This window comes from Cygnus olor, chromosome 3 (genome assembly GCF_009769625.2).
Source record: "Cygnus olor isolate bCygOlo1 chromosome 3, bCygOlo1.pri.v2, whole genome shotgun sequence".
NCBI classification, from domain to species: domain Eukaryota; kingdom Metazoa; phylum Chordata; class Aves; order Anseriformes; family Anatidae; genus Cygnus; species Cygnus olor.
The window spans coordinates 74,371,085-74,394,060 of NC_049171.1; the positions used below are offsets into that span (position 1 = coordinate 74,371,085).

Consider the following 22,976-nt stretch of genomic DNA (forward strand, 5'->3'; position numbering starts at 1 on the left):
TCCTATGCAATGCGGTAATTTTAGAAACCCAAATAAATTACTGTGGAAACTTCAGTCTGCATCAGAGTTTAATGTCCTACCAAGAGAAACAATTGTGGAGTTCATTATGTTTTTTCTTAGAATATGCTCATCAAAAAGATCAGAAATGTAAAATTAAGTGACATAGCACAAAGACAAGCAAGCAAATGCGATCCTTTCTCCTTCTATATTGGAAATACTTTACTATAGTCAAATTGCAGACATTACCAACCATTTCTGAAACTTAACTAATGAACATATTAATAAATAAGATCATTAATGAAATTCCAGGTTTTATATTCAACTGATATTTACAATGTCTTCCGCATAAAGTCTGTTGGCAACAATCCCTGATCAAGTTTGTCCAGAATAACACAGACTGGGCTAAGTCAAAAGGTTCCTAGGTTTATTATATTCTTCCACCACTGTGAGCAAGTATTTATAATTATCTTCATGCATGAGTTATAAAAATCCTTTGTTCACATTCTTTGACACATATTTGACAATGATAATGTTGATAGTCACTTCTGAACTAATTTGGAATCAGTACAATAATTTTCTTTTAAAATAGCTGTTTTGTTCTCTCTCTTCCCTACACTTGTAAGAATTACATAATTTTTCAGAACAGCTATATCTTTGGCTTAGACAAGAAGAACAAGAACATTCAAAAACAAAGATTATTTTTTTGATAAAATTAAGAACATCTGAATCCAAACTACTACTCACTGCAATTGTTTTGAAACCTTAACAAAAGCGTTATCTGACAAGGGAATACCAAATTTAACCACAAACCCAACATATCTGGAATATCTTCTCTACATAGATCAACATCCAAGGAAACCATTCTAAATATTGTGGTTTGTTCAGAGATGTTCAATACTCTTTTTATTTGCTGAGAAAAAGGAAAATGGGACAGAAGCGGTGTCCCTTCAGCTGCCAGTAACAGTATCATTCTTTTCTTCTGTGTCTGATACCCACCACCTTAAAAACATTAGGACCACCTGCTTAGAGAAGTGATACCTCGGCTCCCACAGAGCAAGATATGATATAGTTCTCCATGTAGAAATTGTTTGTGTCAGTACAGTTTGCCCTTTTTTTCTATACAGAAAGGCCATTAACAGTATGAAAGACACCTGTTAAATTTACTATTATCATTGTAAAAGAAGCTCATCTGGATTACAATCAGTGTGTTTAGGATCTTTTTATTGTTGTTGCAGTGAAGCTTTGAATAATATATTTAAGGTTGGAGTCAGTAAATATTTTTGTGAGAAATTTGTGGGAAACCTGTGGGCCTAAAACTTGCATAATCTTACAGCTCTTATTACAGTCACCTTGTTACTTGTGCTTGAATGACATGGAAGAGGACAAATGGAAGACATCTTGTGAGTTCTGCAAGTACTATATCTAAGCATCTGGAAAAGAAAGAAACTCCTTGCAGATACTCTTAAAGTCCATTGGGGAAAAAAAAAAATCTCTTCTTACCCAAACATACCTTTAATCTTTAAATTAACGTCATGTAACTTAATGGTATAACTTATACCAGCACACCAGGAAAGATGTATACATCTTGTATACAAGCCAAGGCACTTTATACTGTTACTACTGTGTCTATATGAAAATGTTTTTTCTGATCTATAAACTTCATGAAATATCACCTGAGACTATAGTGCATGAAGCACAGACTACAAGTAGTGGGATTAATTTGTAAACAATCTTATTTCATAGCTAATATGTCAACTATATTGAAGCAGAATTAAAACAAAGTCCAAATCTGTTTCTTTAATCAAGACAACCTCTTACTTGTCTGTGTTGCTTTAAAATAAAATAAAAATAATATATATTTTGCATCAATCGCAGTCCACTTTGTGCTCCAATTTCAGCAAGTCTCCTGTGTAAGTCATGATCTGGACACACACAATTTAAAACTCGAGTGTTAGTTTATTACTAGTAGGATTGTTTGGAAATGCCGTATGCAACAATACAAGACCTGGATGTGTTTTAAGTATGCATTTCATTGGTAGAAAACAGACAGGGTCCAAAGATTTTCAGTGAATAGCCAAGCATTAGTATCAACAGTGTTCTGTCCCTGTGCTGTCTGTGCAGGTTTACTACAGTAAACTATAAATAAATAAATAAAATCCATAATCCCCGGTAGATCACTGTTGTCATGGGCCACTTTCAAGCTAGCATTTACTGTGACAGATGTAAGATTTACCTGATGCGCTGAGATGACACAATTTATGGTGTTTTGGAATGTAAATTTTTGTTATACATTAAGTATTGCAATATTCACTGATGTCATCCCTTTTCAGTACTTTGAGTTCAACAAAAAGGAAATACATCTGAAGTAACTAATTCAGTGAATTTCAGTCACAGAAAAATTTTAGTTCATTTAAGTCCAAATCAGACATTTCAGTTTACATTCACGCTAATGAAATTCAGATAAATTACCCTGACTGCAGGCCCACTGACTTCTGGCTGAGAAGCATACACAGCTGGTTGCCTGTAAAGCAGGCAGGACACAATTTCTGCATATAAGTTAATGACTGTTCTGCGTCACCAACATATAAGAGCACAGACACTATGCCAAAGATCTCAAAAGAGCATTTTGCCTGCCTGGCAACTTTTTTATAAAAACAGGGTTTATTTTTCTGTCTGTATCGGATTACTTGATGTAAAAATCTGAAAGCATTCTGAAAAATCTCTAAAGCAAGAGGGATAGGGGAAAAATTATAACCCTATTGTAAAATGACTTAAGGTACATATTCACTTGAATTCATCACGGATCTTTGCTGACACCAAAAGAATCAGTGCTCTTCTTATTTGTCACTGCCACCATTAGTCTGGTAGTAGAATTGGTACAGTCATAATGCAAACTGGGTAAAAGACCCAGCAAGCTTTTTTTTTTTTTTTCTTTTTCTAGAAATGTTGCATTCTGACAAATTAAGATATTTAAATTAAGATATTTTGCTATCAGTAACGTTTTATGTGGCTACACACTATCTTCCTAAAAGAAATCCACAGATAAGACTAATCAGTATCTATTGCATTCTAAAAAGGAAATGCATTCAAATTATTCTTTTTGACTTGGCAAGTGTAATTCTGCTTATTTTCATCTAAAATCCAACACTAAGAAAGCCAGATCTGTACAACTGCCTTTACTGTAATAAATACAGACACCTTAATGATTACTGTCAGCACCAGGGAAGGTGCTTTCTATCAGGGAAGACAGAAAGACCCACCTGACAACAGATACCAAGTTGAATTTAGGTGACAGCATAACTATTTCTCAATGATTTTAAGTTAACAGTTTTTGGAGAATTAGTCACAAAGCAGCAGTTTCAAACTTTAAGAAAGCAGTGGGCAAAATAACTGTTGCAGTTATTCATGTTCAAACTGTGCTAAATTAATGGTCAATGGTTACTTTGCTTTTGTAGTTGGCTCAAAAATCTTCATGAGCATGTTCATGAGCACTTTCACAGAAATGTATTTTCAGGTCATTTCCCTTCCCCACCTTGCACAAGCATCACAAAGAAAAAATAAAGTGAAACAAAACTAAAAAACAACAACAAAGGAAACTTAAGCAACTGGAATCCACTTAACAATATAGGATTCCTGAAGCTGAAATGCAATCCAAATCATTCATTCAATTTTAGCATCAAGATCCCTTACCCAAACTATAAATTGCATTTTAAACAAGGGTTTAAGTGAGGGATTATACCTCAATCCAAGGAAACCCCCCCCCAGAATTCAACAGACTGTTTTGTAGTCTGTGTGTCAATGTTCCTGTCTAAAACTGACTTAAAATGTGTTGCAAACAGGAACTTCTGTGATGGTGCTGTGCGTTACTGAGGTTTACATTCTTCAAGTACAACATAATTTTATTCAAAACTTGCCAAATTCAGATGCAAGAAGCCCATATTATGTTCTTAAAACACACAGTAATGTTACAGATACTGCACTTTAGTTTGATACCGATTTTGAGTTACAAATACTAAACTGAACCTCACAAATGAATACCAGTACATTCCAACAAGAAATGCTTAAAGGCTGAAAAGATTGAAAAAAAAAAAAAAAATTAACTTCTTTTGCCTTTCAAAAAACGGTGGAGCCTATATGTAAAAATTACAACAGACAAGTTTCTACCAAAACAGATTTCTTTTTTAAATCTAAAAATAAGAACTAAGCTGTTCAAAGCTAAATATTAACTGCAAATAACACAAATAATTGCAAACTTACCTTCCTGTCTGTTATTTTTCCTTTTTTAGCCATTTTTCAACAGTTTCTGCACTTACACTTTCTGACACAAACTCATCCAGTACCTGGGGATGAAGAGAAAGATAGGCCTTCACTTTTTCATCTGTTAAACCTGCAAGAGAAAATATTAATCAATTATATCATTGGTATAAAATTCCCCACATGAAACAATACACAGATGCCAGTAACAATCCACTTCCTTTTGTTTAACATGCTGATTGAATACATGCCTATTTAAATAGTTTTCCCAGAGAGAATGATATCCAATCAAATAAAGCAAGTTGCAATATAAAAAACAGTAGAAGCAAAACACATGCATGCGAGATGCTGTGTATAAAAAGCACCCTGTAGGAGTACACATAAGCATTCCCTGAGAGAAATGGACAGGAAGAAATCTGTGATATAGAACATGGATGCTGGGGCAAGTAGTGAAACGAGCTGGGCAAGCAGCTTTTAAAGGAAACAGAAAACACAAACAGTTCCAAAAAACAGAAACATGCCTCTAGGCAGCAGCAAACAACAAAGTCTCCACACCCAATTTTGTTGAGCAAGTAACATGAGACTACAGCAAATGGGAAGTAAAAAGCTATTTGGGATTTCTTCTGTGAAAGCAAAAGACAATTTAAACATGGTAAGGAAGGAAAAACTAGCTATGGGCTCAGGCTGGGTGTATCATAGCACAGAAAGAATAACACAAGGGTGTGCAAATGCTAGAGGCTTGCAGTCAATAAATAATCTGGACTTCTGCTTTGGCCACTCTGAAATTATTTAGTTGCAAGATATGCAAGAGAATGTATCAGAGAGCTGTTAAAGAAACTCTCTTTAAGAAGAAAGTGAACTGCAGCAAATTCAGTATTCTCACGGCAAGTGGCAGCAAAAGCAACCAAAACTCTATTATGCAACACCAAAACCAAGTGCAGCTTTTAAATACTGGAGTTAATTAGGTAACTTTCAAAATATAAACCGTTTCCACATGTGTGCTTCCAATGCCTACAAATTCGGTTATCAAAATAAACATAACTGTAGATAAAAGGGCTTTACAATATCTGCCACAAAAAGAATCACACCAGTACACGCTTCAGAAAACAAAGCAAAAGTTAAACTCTCAAATCCCTGATACGATCATAAATAAATTACCGAATTCATAAGGTCACAATCTGATTGAACTCTTCACAAACACACCAAACAAAACCACCAGCTTCAAGGATAGGAATATGAGTACTGAGGGTTTTCAAAGGAGAATGGGAAATGAGTGCAAATGCCCTGAGGGACTAAGGTTTGAGCTGTCCCAAAGGGAGCATACACTAACTACAAAGCATTAATTAGATCCGAGGGGAAGAGAACTAACAAGTGCTGTAATGACTCTAAATACTTGTCTCGTGGTGTGTGTATATAAACAGAATTGTTTCAGTACAGCTGAAAAGTCACCACAGAATGCAGCCTAGGTTCAGCAAAAGAGAAAGTTCCCACCAAACAGTGCTGACCTCTTTTGGAGAGCATTAATGCTCTACAACAAGATCAATTTTCGTACTTTATGTTTAGTACAGTCTCAGAATGCGCTGAAAAGAGCTACAGGGTATTTAAATGCTAGTCAATGACTGTAACCTTTGAGGTCTCTGACAAATATTTACTAGGAAAACACTCAGGAAGCAACACCACAGCACAAACTGGGAGCCGCTGCCAGCAGAGCACTGCCCACCTGCTCCACTTACCCTGCTCCCCGCGCTGACTTCTCTTATCCACCAGAAGCTGCAGCCTACCCAGATTACCAGAGCCTCAAATATCAGTGTTCCCACTTACACACAAAATCTCCAATCTGGATCATTCAAATTAGAGAGCTAAATGAGCATCCTGATCTTCATTGGTAAAGAAGGAGGATATTCATCAGTTAGCCATCAGAAAGATAATGAAATTTATCCGCTTCTTAAGTTTGGGATGAAAAATGATCAATACAGGCTTGTCACAGAATGCCAGCTAGTTCCAGGTTGTCTTTAGACTGCAAACAGATGAACACTTCTCCCTTCTATTAAGAAAAAAGGAACTGGAAAGTCTGTAAAATTAGCAATGGAAATTCAGCAAGGTTTGATTTGTGTCTGAAGTGAAAATAGCCTCTGCTTTCTAATGTGTGCAGTCTTTATTCCTTAACTTCAATGGAAACACTTGACTGAAACCTTTATGGGATGTGTTTTTGTAATATGCCCATCAAAATTCAATAAAATGTCAATTTTGGAATAAGAGTTCAGTCCACACGTCATGGGTTTAATTGCTATTCCAGGTATCCTGCAACTCCAGCAAACTACGTTAACCTTACATGAAGAAGCGATTCATGAAGCTGCTGTAAGAAATCCTACAACAATCTTTAAATTATGCTCTGTTTCACAAAATACACCCGTGCAGATGTATTTTTTCAATGTCAGATTTTTAGATAGGAGCAAGCAGAATAGGATTTAAAACCAGATGTAGAGTTTTTAAAAAAATGTAATTTAAATCTACTTTCTACATACAACAGATTTATTGATCCTCCTGATCTTTAGTCTAATTTGTTGAAAAATACTTGCTACAGCCATACAAAAACAAAACAAAACAAATGAAAACATGGCAAAAAAAAACAGTAATAAGACACTGTAACTTCACAAATTATTACATTAAGAAAACGCAACATTAATAGAAAGTAATCCTTTAAAAGCAACTCAAACATTTTGTACACTTGTATATACATTAAGGAAAAAGCGTGTCATAAAGAAGCTTGAGTACAAGAATACAACTGAGCGTAAAAAATCATTTTATGGCATATACAAAGTCCTCTACATTGTAAGATATACATAAGAATAAGATTTAGATTTTTACATAACACAATGCATATGGTAAATGATTGACACACTTGCTCTCCATTTACAAGTTCCTGAAAACTTCTAGTACACAGATTTTTGCTAAATATTGTCAACCTCTCTATTGAACTTTTATAGTCTTTTAATCCTGAAATACGCAAAAAAATGCCTTTAAGAATAGAGTTAATTATTAATAATATTTGAATGAATGGGACAATGCTACTTACACCCAAGTTTATGAACTAGCAGGTTATCATGGGTATTATTTACAGAAATAAAACAAACAAGCAAAACTACAAGATAATGCTAGTTATTCATTTTTCTATTAGTAAGGTAAAGTATTGGTCTTAAAGACTTTGGGCAGTAAACTTTTCTCCATCCATTCACATTAGAAACATTTCTCTACTACTCCATTCTTCTTCCCTTACCCAAAACTACTTTTGGACTAGTAGACATGGATTACTGTGTCTGCTACTTCCACAGTGCTCCATAGACTCCAGGGATGCCTTCTCTTGTTCATCAACTCTGGAAAGGACCACGAAGCATACACAATAGTATCTAATCAATAAAATAGATAAATAAATAGAATAAAATAAAAATTAAGTAAAAAGGTGGTAACGAATTCATATTTATGTGATCCATACGCTTTCTAACAAGCAGCCCAAATAAAAGCTCACTTCTTTTCATGCAGCCCCTGAATGGCTCTCATCTTGTATCTGGTGAAAAAGCCAAGACCCATAACCCTTGTTTCCTTCCAAATCCTAGTTTATCATTCATTATTTTTGCCAGAAGCACCATTCTGCTTTCCTGGAAATGAATTTTTCCTCTGAGAGTGCTCTGGTAGTATAACAAGGACCATCACTCCGGAGGGCAGAGTTCTGGCCAACAGCTTAGGATGTATCTGTTCAGAAAACACAGAATGACTGGAGTGACCTTATTTCTTCTGGGAATAAAGGGAAGAATCTGACATTATGGTTGAGTATCCTTTTTTTTTTTTTTTTTTTTTTTTTTATCTACACAGCTGAGCATCCATTTGTTCCATCTATACTTCAGAGTCTGCTTTCCTGATTCATCTTGTTTAATTAAACACACACACACCCCAAACAACCTCTTGTATGCTTATTTTTAAGTGAAAAACCCATCTTTCAATGCTGTTATCTTTTTGGCACAACTTGCTAATGCCTGGTTTTATGCACACGTTAGCTATTTGTTCTGGATTTATGATAGAACAATGAAAATTATAATAAAAGTATAACACAAAAGGATACATGCATATCAGATAAGCACATCCTTTTTTCATTTCCCTCAGAACAAACCATAGGCAAAGGAACTGCTCCACTAAGCCTATGCGTGCACCAGGTCAGCAGCTCCCAGCTTCCTGACCAGCGTGTTTGTTTAGGTTCTCTTTGCCGATCTCAATTTGAAATGTTCTCTTTGGCCAAGCCATCTAAGCTTAAAATGCTAATGAATATGCATGGCAAACATTAAATCAAGGCTGGCTTGATTTTGTTCTATCCATTTCTTGGTTACCTTTGTCTGAACAGTAAGTGGAAAGACAGACTTTCTATAAATGACAGGTTTTATGCAAGTGTTTCACTTTATTGTGCTTTTCATATCATTCAGTATAACTTGTTTATTTCAGGGCATGTTGATCTAAAAGTGGCAAAGCTCTATAATGAGCAGAGGCTAGAAACAGCCTGCAGAGGCAATTCCTTGATCAGTGAAAAGCATTTTCACTGCCAAGGGACAATATTATCTGGCAGTACGCTCATTCTATGATGTTAGAAGTGGGAAGGGAGAATCAAATGACAGAAAGGAAAGAAAACAATTATGTTTACCTCAAGATTTCTATAAACTGATGCGTCTTGGTCTGATGTTTTGGTGTACTCTACAAAATAGTCATGTACCTATTTTTCCATTTTGCATATGCTGTCCATCTAATTTGACACAACTCATGCCAGTCTATCAAAGTTTTGGTTTTAAAATTTGTTTTCTTTTAAAGAGCTCCTTGATGTTCAATGGAGAATGTAAAAGAGTGTTTTGTTTTACTTTCCTTCAGAGGCTAGGTTAAATCGTTTCTTTTTCTCTGAACTTAATGTCAGAAATGCATGTAGTTGAAGACAGAATTATGGATGAATTTCTCCCCTTTCTTGTCTTAGTAAACTAACTACAATATTGCTCATGAACACCACAGTCCAGTAATTTCAACAGAAAATAGAACGTCAAATGATTGTGATATTATTGAAACAGACTATCTCTTCATTGGCCCTGTGACCGTTACTTAAAAACATGTTCCATTTCACTAAGTAAAAAGAATAAAGAAAACCTTTATCTGAAGATCATTTAGCAAGTTTAGTAGAGTTATTTAAAGAGAAATAGTTTTTTCATGTAGATTCTTAACTGCTACAAGAAAATCTCTTTTCATTTATTTCAACAATGTACCCAAATTAGGTAATTTGGGCTTCAAAAGCATAACTAGAACTTGGATTATTTTGCGATTACTTCTACTAAAAGTCAAATGATAACAAATACCTCAACACCACCAAAAACTACCAGTATATCTGCATTTACATGTTCTAAGTGTCATACAAAACCAGATTGAGTACTGCAGATTGCTTGATTTTCTGGTTACCTGGATCTCAAGCCTGGGTTATTCTTGTCATCTACCAATAATGCTTACATTTTATTAACTCCAACATTTCACTAGTGATAATGTCAGGCACAACCCAAAAGAGTTCAGCTGAATGCACACTACAATTTCCCACTATTCAATGGGAGATCAGTTTCATAACTCACAAACAAAATCTGTAGTGCTGAAAAGAAAGAAGAAGAAAAAGCTAAATGCTAATCATAATAAGAGAAAATTAGGAAATGTTTATTGCAGCTGGGCATGCTATGCAAGGGCATCATTTTACTGTAAGATTAGTGGGTCTTCAGTTCAGTGAAACTGCTTTCAAAACTGCTGTCCAAAGTAAGATTTCTGACTTACTATTTTATACTAATTTGGAAATATCAGCAAAAATATGTATGCATATCATTTTCAAATTAAAAAAAAAGAAAAGATATGGATAAGACTCAAAGATTCACAAATCTACCAACCTCATTACATCTATGAACATTTCTAATGTAAAGCTGGCCTTCCAGAGTAGCAAACTAAATTCGACACCATGCCCACCGTGACAGTGGGCAAATATATTAGTCATGATGCTCTCTGCAGCAATTTGCACACCACTTTGAAAATGAGTGTTTTTTACTGAAAGTAGAGTGTTGACCAGAATACTGACATTGACTTCCTTCTTTTCAAGATCTGAACCATGCGTATCCATACCTACCTGATGAAATCAGGCACTGGATATTCTCAAAAAGAACTTAGGGTCAATATTCCAGAACGAGTCCAGAACTTTTAAAAAGAGAACAAAACCCTCTACAATTGCAGAATTAAAAGAATTGGTAGTGGCACAGTGACTTTTGAAGAAGACTGAAGCGAATGAAGACAGTTTCCAAATCAAATATACATTTGTATGACCAATAAAACAATGAAGCATAACAGAGGACAGAGCTTATGGAATAGGAAGATTCATGTAATAAATCTATTCATGTTTTTCCTGTTAATTACCACAGTACTCATAGTTTTTATGTTAGGGTTTAAGAGAGACAGGAACTGTAAAAACAGTTTTACATCCTGCACTCCTCTTAAGATGCAACTCTTTGGAAAATAACTGGATATCAACACTTTCTTTATGAAAGGAGAGGAGAGGAGAGGAGAGGAGAGGAGAGGAGAGGAGAGGAGAGGAGAGGAGAGGAGAGGAGAGGAGAGGAGAGGAGAGGAGAGGAGAGGAGAGGAGAGAGGAGAGGAGAGGAGAGGAGAGGAGAGGAGAGGAGAGGAGAGATAGTAAGACTCACTATTACTTGAAAGAGTAACTGCTTTTTGAGTAGGTGCAACAACGTACACCTAACTACACCTAACACCGTAGAAACTCACTTTACAGGCTTAAACACTGATGATTCTCAAAGGCAATGTTATAGGCTTATCTACACCAATAAACAGAATATGTCTAGGGTTGTTCACTCACCTCAAACCAACTGGCTTAGAACTTCCTACATCCATATTAGTAAGCTATCCTGACCTCCAATAATGAATATGAGGGAACACTAAAATGTGAACACATGCAAACTGCCTGCAGGAAACCATCCCTGGCCAGGCCCTCCTCCAGAGCAATACCTGGGAGCAGTCCGGGATATCACTGTTCAGCTTTGGCCAACTCACTGCCAAGAAACTCTTCTATCAATTCAACAGCACAGACCATAAATTCTAGTACATAAAAATGTTCCTTTACATTGTTTGTTTACTATCCCAGATATAGCATAGCTGGATTCCAAAAGAAACAAGATGTCTCAAAACCTCAAGTAACAGTAATTACTCCTTGCCTTTGAGCCAGTCGCCAACAGCCTTCCTTTAAATAATAATAATAAAAACAACAATAATAATAATGCAGCCAGAAAATAACCTGAAAATCATATTTCTGTTTTCCGCTTTTTTTTTTTTTTTTTTTTTTTACTTTTTCTGTACAAAATATCTAAAATATTCCTTAGGTATTAGATAACCTGTGTGGTACTGAGTTGATTAAAGCCTCTAGTCTCCAACAGTGAATCCATGTCGTATTGCACCCTCCTCTGAGAACAGCTTCACTGAGCTCAGTGTAAAACAGAATCAACTGAGAATGAGCTGAAAGAATTGAAGCCTAGAGCTATGTTTCAAAATCTGCTCCATTTAGCAGCATGAGTCAGTCACATCATTAGCAATTTCTGAAATTTTTTCATTAGTGCTGTGATATTTGGCCTTTTTCTAAAGCCACGAGGTTAATCAAATCCCATGATTAGGCAAGAATTTTAGTTTTCATCTAAAGTTTCTGGTCCCGCTTGTAGATGAAAACTTGAGAACAGCAAGCCTTAAGAAACAAAACAAAAAGGCAAATAAAAAGATTGCAGGTTGGGGGGACATGGAGAGACAAAAAAACGGATAAGAATTGTTGAGCTGGTCTAATAATTATTAGGGCTCAACATTTTACCTTAGAATCGCTATGCTTATAAAGATGGCAGTCACTGATTTCCTCAAACCCTTTGCAACACTGTCTGATGCATGTGGCAGACTTTTCACACAGTTAGACAGGACACAGTGTTTTGAAAACCCATTGTGAGGGTATAGATTATTTAATAGGAGAAATCAAATTGATTTTAAGCATACGATGCTTTTATTAATAAAGATGGACGGAAAAACTTTAAATTTTACATCTGTAACTAACTTTTTTTTTCAATGAAACACATGGGGTTATTTGTTTTTACAATGTCTCTGCAATCAGAGGGGCCACAGAGTCACAGCAAATATGAGCAAAGCCATAATGTCTTCATATAAGTAACAAGATACTGTGCCACACAAAATCTGCAAGCCAAAACCAACCAACCAAACCAACCAAACAACCAAACAACAAACATGATAAACACTTCTCAGATAAGGTAATATCATACCTGAGACAGAAAACAACCTTACCTCAAATACACTTTAAAAAGCCCTAAAAATATCTGAAAATAATCCAGGAAAAGTTAAGTTGAACACAACTTTGCCTCTGCAACCTCCTTTAGTTTAAAGCACTCATGTGCCATCACTTTCTAACATAAAGATCTTTTCTAACCAAATCTTTCTTCTAACCATATCTTTCTAACCAAACCTAATAAATGATATTTGTAGTCATTCTCCAAAGCATTCAAGGCATGTGTGTACATTGCCTCATTTGGATTAAGCATTAATCCCATTAAATCAATCCCTCCTTTGTTCAAAGCATCAGGATTCAAAACCACAGGCACAGTCAGTTTTAGAATATCCTTTTCAAGTCAGATTTTTTATCTTAATCCATTTAAGTATACAGGAATGTAATGCAACCAAGTGCCCAAACTCTGTGAAACCTGACATTACTGGTCTGGCAAAAAAGGTACAGTTACCAACTGTAAGCAGTCAGCATGCCCAAACCCCTTTTTCATTTTTCTTGTCTTGAAAATTGAATTCACATTTAAACTTAGCTGTGAACAGCTCCATTCAAGTTTTTTTCCCCCTCGTTCTCCAGCTCAGCTTGCATTGCTATGAGAAAAACAGTACAGAGCTCCTGCATTCAATACTTGAAAAAACTGCGTTAGCAGTAAAAAACAACAATAATGCAGTACAAAATACCACTAAATTGCAGATCTGGGTATTTATAATAGGTATACATTTGTTTCACATCATAAAATCTATCATTAAACATTTCAAATCTTCATATAGATATGAAGAGTTAATTTTGCCAGCCTCAAATCACTGTATCAAATTGCAAGCTCTGTATCCATTTAGATCACAATTCCATCCTCAATCAGATGCAGTCACTTGTGCAGAGGCATACAGCAGGCAGCAGCATGCTGTATAATGTTTCAGTCAGAAGACCAGCAGTCCTGATTAAGCTTTAGAGAGAGAAAACAAAGATCAGCTCAGCCAACCAAAGCTAGAATTCTTCTATAACAAAAGAATATCAATAATCACTTTATCTGGTACACTGTAATTCAAATCCCTTAGTCCTAATGAAAAAGCCATGGATGTGTCTATGCATCTGAACACACCAGATGCCGAGCTACACATACACGCCTTTAGCTTCCACCAGCTTCCACAGTGGTTTTTCAAGAGGCCATTTCCATATAAGACCTGCATCTTGCAAGCTTGAGCCCTAGAATCAGATTGTGACTCAGCTGGTTATGTCTTCCAAAATCCAGAGCTCAAGAACCGCAAACTATTAGCAGCTCTAAGCACTGATTTGCAGAACTAAGGTGAAAAGCAAAAAGCCACCTGAGTGCTTATATAATCAGTTTTCATTAGCTAGAGTTAAAAAGCCTATAATCTTTCCATGGGAATTATACATAGGTTTAATGAGATGAATAAGTGTTCCTAATTTGAATAACCATTTTTCACAGGGTATCAATACACACTCCAAATTGTACAAACGGCATAATGCTGCAGAGCATGGACAATGTTACACTGTGATACCATCCATTACCTGGATGTATGGGGCTTGTTAAAAATCTGAATATTACTTTCGTGGTTTGAGAGCAGTTTCTCCACAACTCTAATTAGCACTTTGGAATAACTGAGAGATCTGCAACAAGCTTTATTCTCCTTCCAGGTGCATGACGGGACCAAATTTTGGGATTTAATCAACACTCTGCAAAAGCTAACAAAATGAATATAGACATATTTTAGGAGTTGCAAATTGTAATTGAATTAATTTCAAATCTTTGCTTGAGGAAAAAGCTATGTATCATCCTAAGGTTACTGATAAAAATAATTATCAACATACTTAAAAATAATGCATCACCATGAAGTAAGCAAAAAAGATATTTATAGACTTACAATAAACATCTCTGTATGATTTATAATTAATTGCTCATTTTTATTCTCTTGTCCAACACACAAAGCCAAGGTATCTTGTCTCCTACCCAAAATATATCTGACCAGTAAGACTCAAATTAACAGTGATAAGTGCCAAAATACAGCTCATTCCTAAATCAATATGAAAAATGTCAGGTCATTCACGACTACCTACTACTCACCTACCTAATCTCAGGAAAGATTATATACAGCTGTGAATTAGACTGCTTATAATTATACAAGGTAAGAATACCTTAACTTTTTCCTTGAGTACAGGTGTTGGGACAAAGTTCTTAATTTATGACTTTTCCAGTAATATTTTCTGGCTGATGCAATACCTTCCTCCCACCTGACACCTGATCCTGAAGTAGCCCCATATTTGAGTAAACTCTTCTGTCTCAAAAATAGCCCCATTATCTTTACTACCAAAATTTTACTGCTGATTTTTTTTCTTCAAATGAACTCCCACAAATAAATTTCTGTAAATCATTTATAACATCAACTCATAATACTCTTAACTAAAATGCTACTTAACTTAGTGCACAGACAAGATCCAGTATGATGAAACCTCTGAAGGATACTACATATATGCCAAGTCTCACTCATTTATTTCACTAAATAAGATACAGAGAATGTACTTCCTCCTCTTGAAAGGATCATCCTACTTAGTCTTAACACTTACATTAGTAGACCTGTTAGGACAGTTTCGCAAGGCACAGGACTCTTCTTAAGTAAAAACTACCCATAGTCAGGTAACATGGTACATGCCAATGAGATCATATACATGAGTGTTCTCTACTTTGGCACTACTAGGACCATATCTGCAGCAGCACATATCAGGATTTGTCTTTCCTTTTAATTCTCCCCAACCTTACCATCTGAGGAGGTTCAAATAAAAATACAGTCAACATTCTTTACAATCTGGGAAGGTACAAAATCCAGAGAAATCAATCACTTTTAGTGTGATAGTTTTTAGTTTCTTTTTAGATACTATCTTTTGAGAAAGAAACCTAACACAACTGCATCTGCAAAGGTTTGGTCTGGTTCGTGAGAAGTGAGGTCCCCCAAAATAAACCATACCAACCCAACTAAGGCATTTTTTAAAACATCATATCTAAAATAAAATGTAAAGAAAATATATCTATGTTACTTAAAATTATGTATTTCACAGATCCTCTAACAGCAGTACAAACAGGCCCACTGTGTATTTGAATATTCGGAAGACTTCATAGAGGATGCAAGGAGCAGGCTGTAAAGTAGCATTCTTACCAGATCTAAAACTTAGCTATGGTGTTCAAAGGTTCATTTATTTTAAGGCAGACTGAAAGCACTGTCAAGATCCTGCCCTCCTGATTAACACAAAACGTGTCATCTGTTAGCTTACATTAAGCACAATAATTTGAAGGCTTAAGTGATGAATACCTTTTAAAAAGACATCTGATTTTAAATCAAAAAAATAAAATAAAAATCAAGCTGTAGAAGAGTTTAGCATGTTTCCCAGTTAATCTCTTCAGGTTTGTAATAAGAATGGCTGTACCCATTAAAAAAAAAAAAAAAAATCACATTCTAATTCCAGCATCAACTTTTCTTATTTCAACTTCCATTTGTTTGTTTGTTTGTTTTGGTTGGTTGTTTATTTTTTGGCTATTAGCTTAAAAGTGTTTTCATAATTAGACATCATGTCTTTGTAAAGGTACTGCTAGTCTGAACAAGTAACACCTATCATCTTTACAAAGTGAAACAGGCTCCCTTTTCTAAATTATAATATTTACAGCATTTCACAATTCTGAAGTGGTTTAACTCCAACTATTCATATGCACTATCTCACAGTACTTTCTGGAAGTCTCTAAACTAATTCAAGCACCTTGACCAAATTTTAATATTTGCAAAAAGAAAACAAGTTTTAAAAATAAAAACTTCTACAAGTCTCAAAAAACAACTTTTGTGACAGAGGTTCTAATTTTACCACTTGAATGTTAAAGACTACAAGACAGTCTCCCCTGATCCCCACCAGAAGTGATGCAACTTCAATTGACATTAAAAATTAAAGCAAACCTATTTAATTCTTTTCTAGGGAAAAGAAAGCACACCTTCACGCTTAAGTATTGAAAGTTAAGCACTGACACTATCCAACTGTCAGAAAAAAAAAAAAAGCTAGAACCTCCAATTTATTTAAAACACAATAAAGGAAAAGCAATATTTTCCTTTTCTACCACCCCTTATTTTTTCAGCTGAATAAATAAACAGAAGGAAAGATTATTTTTCAGAGGTGATAGCTCTGCTGATTTTTATGGTGATGGATGTAACGATATCTCCACATTAGTAAAATATGGCCTAGGAAAAGCAGTGTAATTTCAGATATTTAAATGAATATGCTACTGAAGTAAAAAAGGCTTGAAGTGATAATTAAATACTGTGTTACATATGCTTTTACATTAGAGACAAGGACATATTGTGCAACCCTTGCTTGCATTGGTGAATACTTACTTATAGGAGTATTCTTACTGACGTCAGTGAGACTACTTATGTGCGCAAGAGCTCACTAACACGTAGAGTTGTGCAACAGAGCTCCAAACATGTTTCATTCCACACATAGTTGCAAGCTTTATTTCTCGACCACAAGTTTTTGCCTAATAACGTTAATAATGTTATTTCATTAATGTTGTTCAGAAAAGCATGTGAGAACATACAACTTGTTCAGTGGTATCTGACATCACCGAGTACTTCAGCTAAACACCAAATCAGAGCCACACAAGAATCACAGAAGCACCAAGGCTGGCAGGCACCTCTAGAGATTGCCTAAGCCACCCCCCTACTCAAGCACGGTCAGCTACAGCATTTTGCCCAGGGCCACGAACAGATGGGTTTTGAATGGATGAGATGAACGGAGAGTCTCCAAGGACGGAGGCTCCACAACTTCTCTGGGCAACCTGTGCTGGGACTTGGTCACCCTCACAGTGAAAAGAGTGTTTTCCTGTGTTCAGGTGGAATTTCCCGTGTTTCAATTTGTACCGGCTGCCTCTCATCCTATCACTGGGCACCACTGAAAAGAGCCAGCCTCCATCTGTTTCAGTTTCCCCCACAGCTATTTATGCACGTGGATAAAATCCGCCTGATTCTTCCCAAGGCTGACCAGTCCCAGTCCCATCCACCCTCATGGGCCTTCATTGTGTCTCCTAGTGTGTTCATGTCTCTCTCGTACAGAGGAGCCCAGACGTGTCTCACCAGTGCTGAGTAGAGGGGAAGGATCACCTCCCCTGACCAGCTTGCAATGCTCTTCCTAAGGCAGCCCCAGGACGCTGTTGGCCTTTTTTGCTGGAAGGACACATTGCTTGTTCAGCTTCAAAAGAAATTACTTCAGAACAGCCAGCTAGGAATTACAGGATCCAGTCCTTCAGAGATTCCTACTTCCTAGCAGGTGAAATAAATGGAATTACCTTCTACTGACTTGGACGTTAACATGGCAGAATAAAAATCAACATGTGGGGGTTGGCTGCTTTTCCAGAAGCTTCCACTGGTGTGGCAACCTTCTACTCGGAACTCATGTAGTAAAACATCTTCCATTAATAATGTTTCAGATAATAATTCAAGTAATCTATTTGTTACTGCTTTAACATTCTCCCGTGGCAACCACAGTAAAATAAAGTTGCACTTTTTCAATTAGGTGCCTAGTTTTTATTATAAAGCTTAAGAAAATACCACAGAATTCAAAGCTAGTTTCAGAAATTAAAAATGAGCAGCTGCATCTTTTCCCTGTCCTCCTCCCCGTCATCATCTCCCCACCCTCTTTTGTTTGTTTTGGAGACAGTGTAGCTCACTACAATATGTTCACCTCCAAAAATCATCCTTAGAAGAAAAAGAAAAAAAAATCGACAGAGCAGAAGTGAAAGGAAAACAGAAGAGCTGGGAACTATGAACTTGTGAGAACTTGAGGACTCAAAAAACACCAAAAAAAAAAAAAAGGCTCTTCAGGCATCCTGTGAATGCAGGAAAATAAACTGCTCTGCATTGCACCTTTGCTATAATGACTTACATAAATGCTTTTCACAGGCAAGGATAACAAAGTACTCATTGAGGAAAAAAATCATTTCACGTTTCAGTATAACTCAGCTTTGTAATAACCTGATTTTGCCTAAAGACTAGTTAGATGTGACCATCTCCTACATTCAGAAAATACTTTAAAACTATAAAGATGTCCATATAAGACAGACAGTCTAATGCACGAAATTAAGGTACATTTCAACAGTACTGATCATAAATTTTCACTTTAGTGTGTTAAGGTACTGGGAGCTGTGATTCAGATTTCTGCCTGGCATGCTAACCAACTCTAAGTCTTCTTCTTAGACTGTAATGGCCCATTACAGTATCATATAACGACAACAATTCTAAAAACAAAGCTGAAAACCGCATTGATAACATAAACAGATTGATCTGCTGTCAAAAACAGCCAGTTAAAAGCTGTGTCATAAGATATCCAATAATGAAGTAAACAAAAAATAAAATAATTTCAAAATCTGTTATTAGACAAATTAAAGAGATTTAACAAATTGGTAGCTTTTCAACTTTTTCAACTCTTTCATATAACTCTGGGAAGGTATCCAACTTCTGTAGGCTTGAGAATATAAATTTCTGTACAATTCAGTTTACCTGACAATGGCATGAAGGATCTGAAGAAAATGTCAGTACACCCAGATAACTAAAAAGTGACTTTGCGTTGTGCTGCAGGAAAAAGGGCATCATGAGTTCTTTCAAGGATATTGCATCAAAGATAAAAAGTAGTCATAGACAACAATACATTCCTGTTTCTCCTTTAGCACCACTGATGCGTTACTTTACAGAATAACAGCTTAGTTATTTTGGTGAGCAGCAGTTTTGGGTACTTAATAGCAGTGGCACTTTGCTGCGCATGTTCCTTTGTGAGCTAACAAACACACCAGACATTTATACTCATACAAAGCCTCCAGCCTGGCTTTCCAGTAAACAAGCAATCCCGTAATGCTTATGTTCAAATGACAGTGATATATGTACTGTAACTTGCGAGATATTCAAAATATACAAATATTAAAGTCAGTAAATACACAAAGTATTTCCATAAACTGAGTGTACTCAGCATGGCAACAGCCGATGAAATCTTAATCTGCATGAGGTTTTAATTCTGAGGGGCCAGAGAGTAGCAAAAGGAATGAAGGCAAGCAAATTGTGATAGACGGGCTCTAGAGGATACTGAAACAGGTTACAGTGTGCCATCTGCGACCACTCTTTCATACTGGCAAAACAGGCAGAGTAAAGTTGGGAGAAAGCACAAGCAAAAGACAGAAGTAAATTTCAGGGGCATGAGGATGAACACAGATCGGACTGTATGCAGAAGGTATGGGCATGAAGCTCTCTGTGGGTAGGCAGCATACAGGACTGGAAAAAAAAAAAAAAAAAAAAGAATTGAGACAGGTCAAAAAGAGGGGAAAAAAAGTAGCACTTTTTGCCACAGTCAAGTTATTCTGTCCACCTGCATGATTTACGTTGGCACAAAGAGTAGCTAGTGGGCATAAGCAACCAGGGTTGGGGAAGGCAAAGGCATGTTCTCTCCCTAAAGAACCAGTGTCTAGCTACACTGTTTTGCAGGCATTGTGAAATTACAGCCTAAAACACAGAAGAATGAGAGCATGCCAGCTGAAAGGCCAGGCAGCTACACTTTAACTTGCAAATATGCCACATAGAGAAAATACCTTCAATACAATAAACAAATAATTTACACCACAAATCGTTTTACAGGGTGAGTCCATTGTGTAGAGATTTTTTTTTTTTTTAAATAAGACAAAGATTACTAGATATCTCCTGTGCAGCAACTCAAGCAGCTCAGCCTTTCTGGAACATAAAAATAAGCAGATGCAGACAAAACCAGAATTTTCTGATAATTTGATCACTGTACAACATTGTCTCACATACTGCACATTTTTTCCACATCAACAATTATAACAGCAAGCTAGTTTATTCTATATATTCTACCTTATGAAACTCCTTTGATTTTATTTTATTTTTTTTTGACAAAAAGAGAGTTGTCCTAACCTTGAAAGTCTCATTTGAAGGTTCATCACACGATCCCTCTTCTATAAACATAAGGAATAAGAGTTTTAAAAATCTGAGGCAAACTGTGCAAGGAATTGCCTTAAAAACCTTGGAAACCTCTCCAGACACCTGCAATGCAAGAACAAGATGACCATGCAAGTGTCTTCACAATCACCTGATTTAAAAGGACTGTTTACAAGTGAGACAGCAAAGTTAGCAACTATTGGTCAGTGACGACTATCTTTAAACTCTTTAGAGAACATGTGGTTTTCCAACGACAACCGAGCTAAGTTTGAGATTTTAATTTATGAATGCTATTATGCTTCCACCTCCCTTTCTGATTCTCTGGAAAGACAACTCCATTACTCTGTACATTGTGAAATCCTGGGACATGGGGAGGTTGGATTTCATTTTTGAGATGGTCTGCAGGCAAAGGGATATATCTCTCCAATATAAACTTATATACCTTTTGCTCATAGCTTGTACTATTCCTTTCCTATGATCACTTAAAACTCATCTACCATCTGATTACCACCAAACGGGGCAGTGCTGCTTCATCTTCCAGGACCAACTGCATATTCCAGGTGCTTTCTTGTATTTTCACAAACTTTTGAGTAATTATGTGGTGAACTGCATGGAAAATCCATCCGTCTGAAAACTGATGCAACAAAAAAGTTTGATTTCAGCAGATCTCTTCACTGGGAATAAAAAGAGTAGTGAGGATATCCCATGTGCTGTCAACCTACCTATGTGTTACCTATTTTATTTTATTCTGTTTCCAAAGTCCAGTACACATAATATTAGAATATATAACTAAAATAACCAAACTTTTTACCACTGTTCATGAAAAGAATACATTAGAATTAAAGACAGACCAAAGTCCTTCATTATAGCAATCTTCGAATCTGGAATAATGCTGAGCTGTATCTGAATTTCTAGTGCCAGACTCAGTGCCTCCTAATACATAATGTTCACTTCTCTCTTCTCAAGAAAGACATTTTTAACCAGTGTTTTCAGAATATAAAAAATGCTTACTAAGAAAGTACTTACTTACTTTCAGACAAAGAAAAAAATTAGCCAAAGCAGTGTTTTTCAACATCAATAGGTTACCTAGTAAAGCTGAAGATGTCATCCAGGAGATGCAGACACACTGAAATCAAAACTGCCATTCAAGAACTGCTTTATGCATAACCATTCCTCATGGCTTAGTTTATTTAATAATAAATTAAATAATTAATTTAATTATAATTTTTAAAAGCTTTAGTTAATGTAAAAGTAAAAAGTATTATTTTAAGATAAAAAGATTAAAACCCAATCCTCGTTTCCCTCTTCACTTAAAGGTTTACTAGCAGAGTTTTATCTGGACCAGCATTTACAGCTTTTCTCCAGGAAAAGCACAACGTAATAACAAAATTCCCTGCCCATAGAAAGCACTGAAAAATAAGTCCCAAATATTAACTCAAATAATGCATGAAAAATGAGTGATTTTACTGATGTAAATAATAGTTATATACAATAACCAATTACCAATTTAAGCAAAAAACATCATTTTCTACATATTCCAACTGCTGCTAGTGAAAACTAGTCCTTTGTCACTTCAATTTTGCAATTAAGCGTAGAAATGGGAAAAAAAAAGGTTTTGTAACACTTTTACATTAAGAAAGTTAACAGATTTTATCTTGTTGGAGCTCTCCAGCTAACATCAAGTTTATCTTGAATTTAAAGCAGAGTATAAACCTTCTTGTCAGCAACAAACATAGTTCATACTTTCCAAGCTTACAATTACCATGAATGGAGAATGAAATGCCTGGGTTTTGGTATTTATTTTTTTAAATGCTAGATGATAATTTTATATCAGTACAAACTCAAAATGTCTTCTTTGGAAGACATAGGCATTTTCTGCATCTCAAATAATTTAAGCCCTAAATGTAAATAAAATGTATATTTTGTGCAAATTTTTCACAGAGTAAAACAAATCAGTTGATGTTAAAAGTACTCCCAATAAGAATATATCAAGTTTTAACTGAGCAAAACTGTAACCCTAAGCCATTAGCATGATATCCTGCATTCCTCTGATGTGGCATGGCATGCCTTTGAATTTAAAATATAATTTAGTAGATTCATGGCCAACATGGCATTAATTCAAGTTATCAAAAATACTACAAAGTAATCTACCAGATTTCTACTTTGTGGTCATCTTCAGCTTAAAAATAAAAACAAACAAAAAACACACCAAATGCCAACCAACCAACCCAAAAACAAGAAAATCCATTGCAAGAGATCACCTGTTAAGAGATTCCTTGACAGACATCTAGGAACTTATTTAAAGAGGACAAATATTTCTCCCAATATCCAAACCAGGAAAA

At 35.7% G+C, this 22,976-nt stretch overlaps 1 protein-coding gene across 1 annotated transcript in view; it reads right to left on the reverse strand.

The window, feature by feature from the left end:
* The window catches only part of PDE10A (phosphodiesterase 10A), a 188,033-nt gene that overhangs the window by 106,824 nt on the left and 58,233 nt on the right, over positions 1 to 22,976 (reverse strand). Inside the window, 2 exon segments of the mRNA XM_040551953.1 lie at positions 4,258 to 4,282; positions 4,284 to 4,387. Coding sequence (XP_040407887.1) covers positions 4,258 to 4,282; positions 4,284 to 4,387 — 129 coding nt within the window.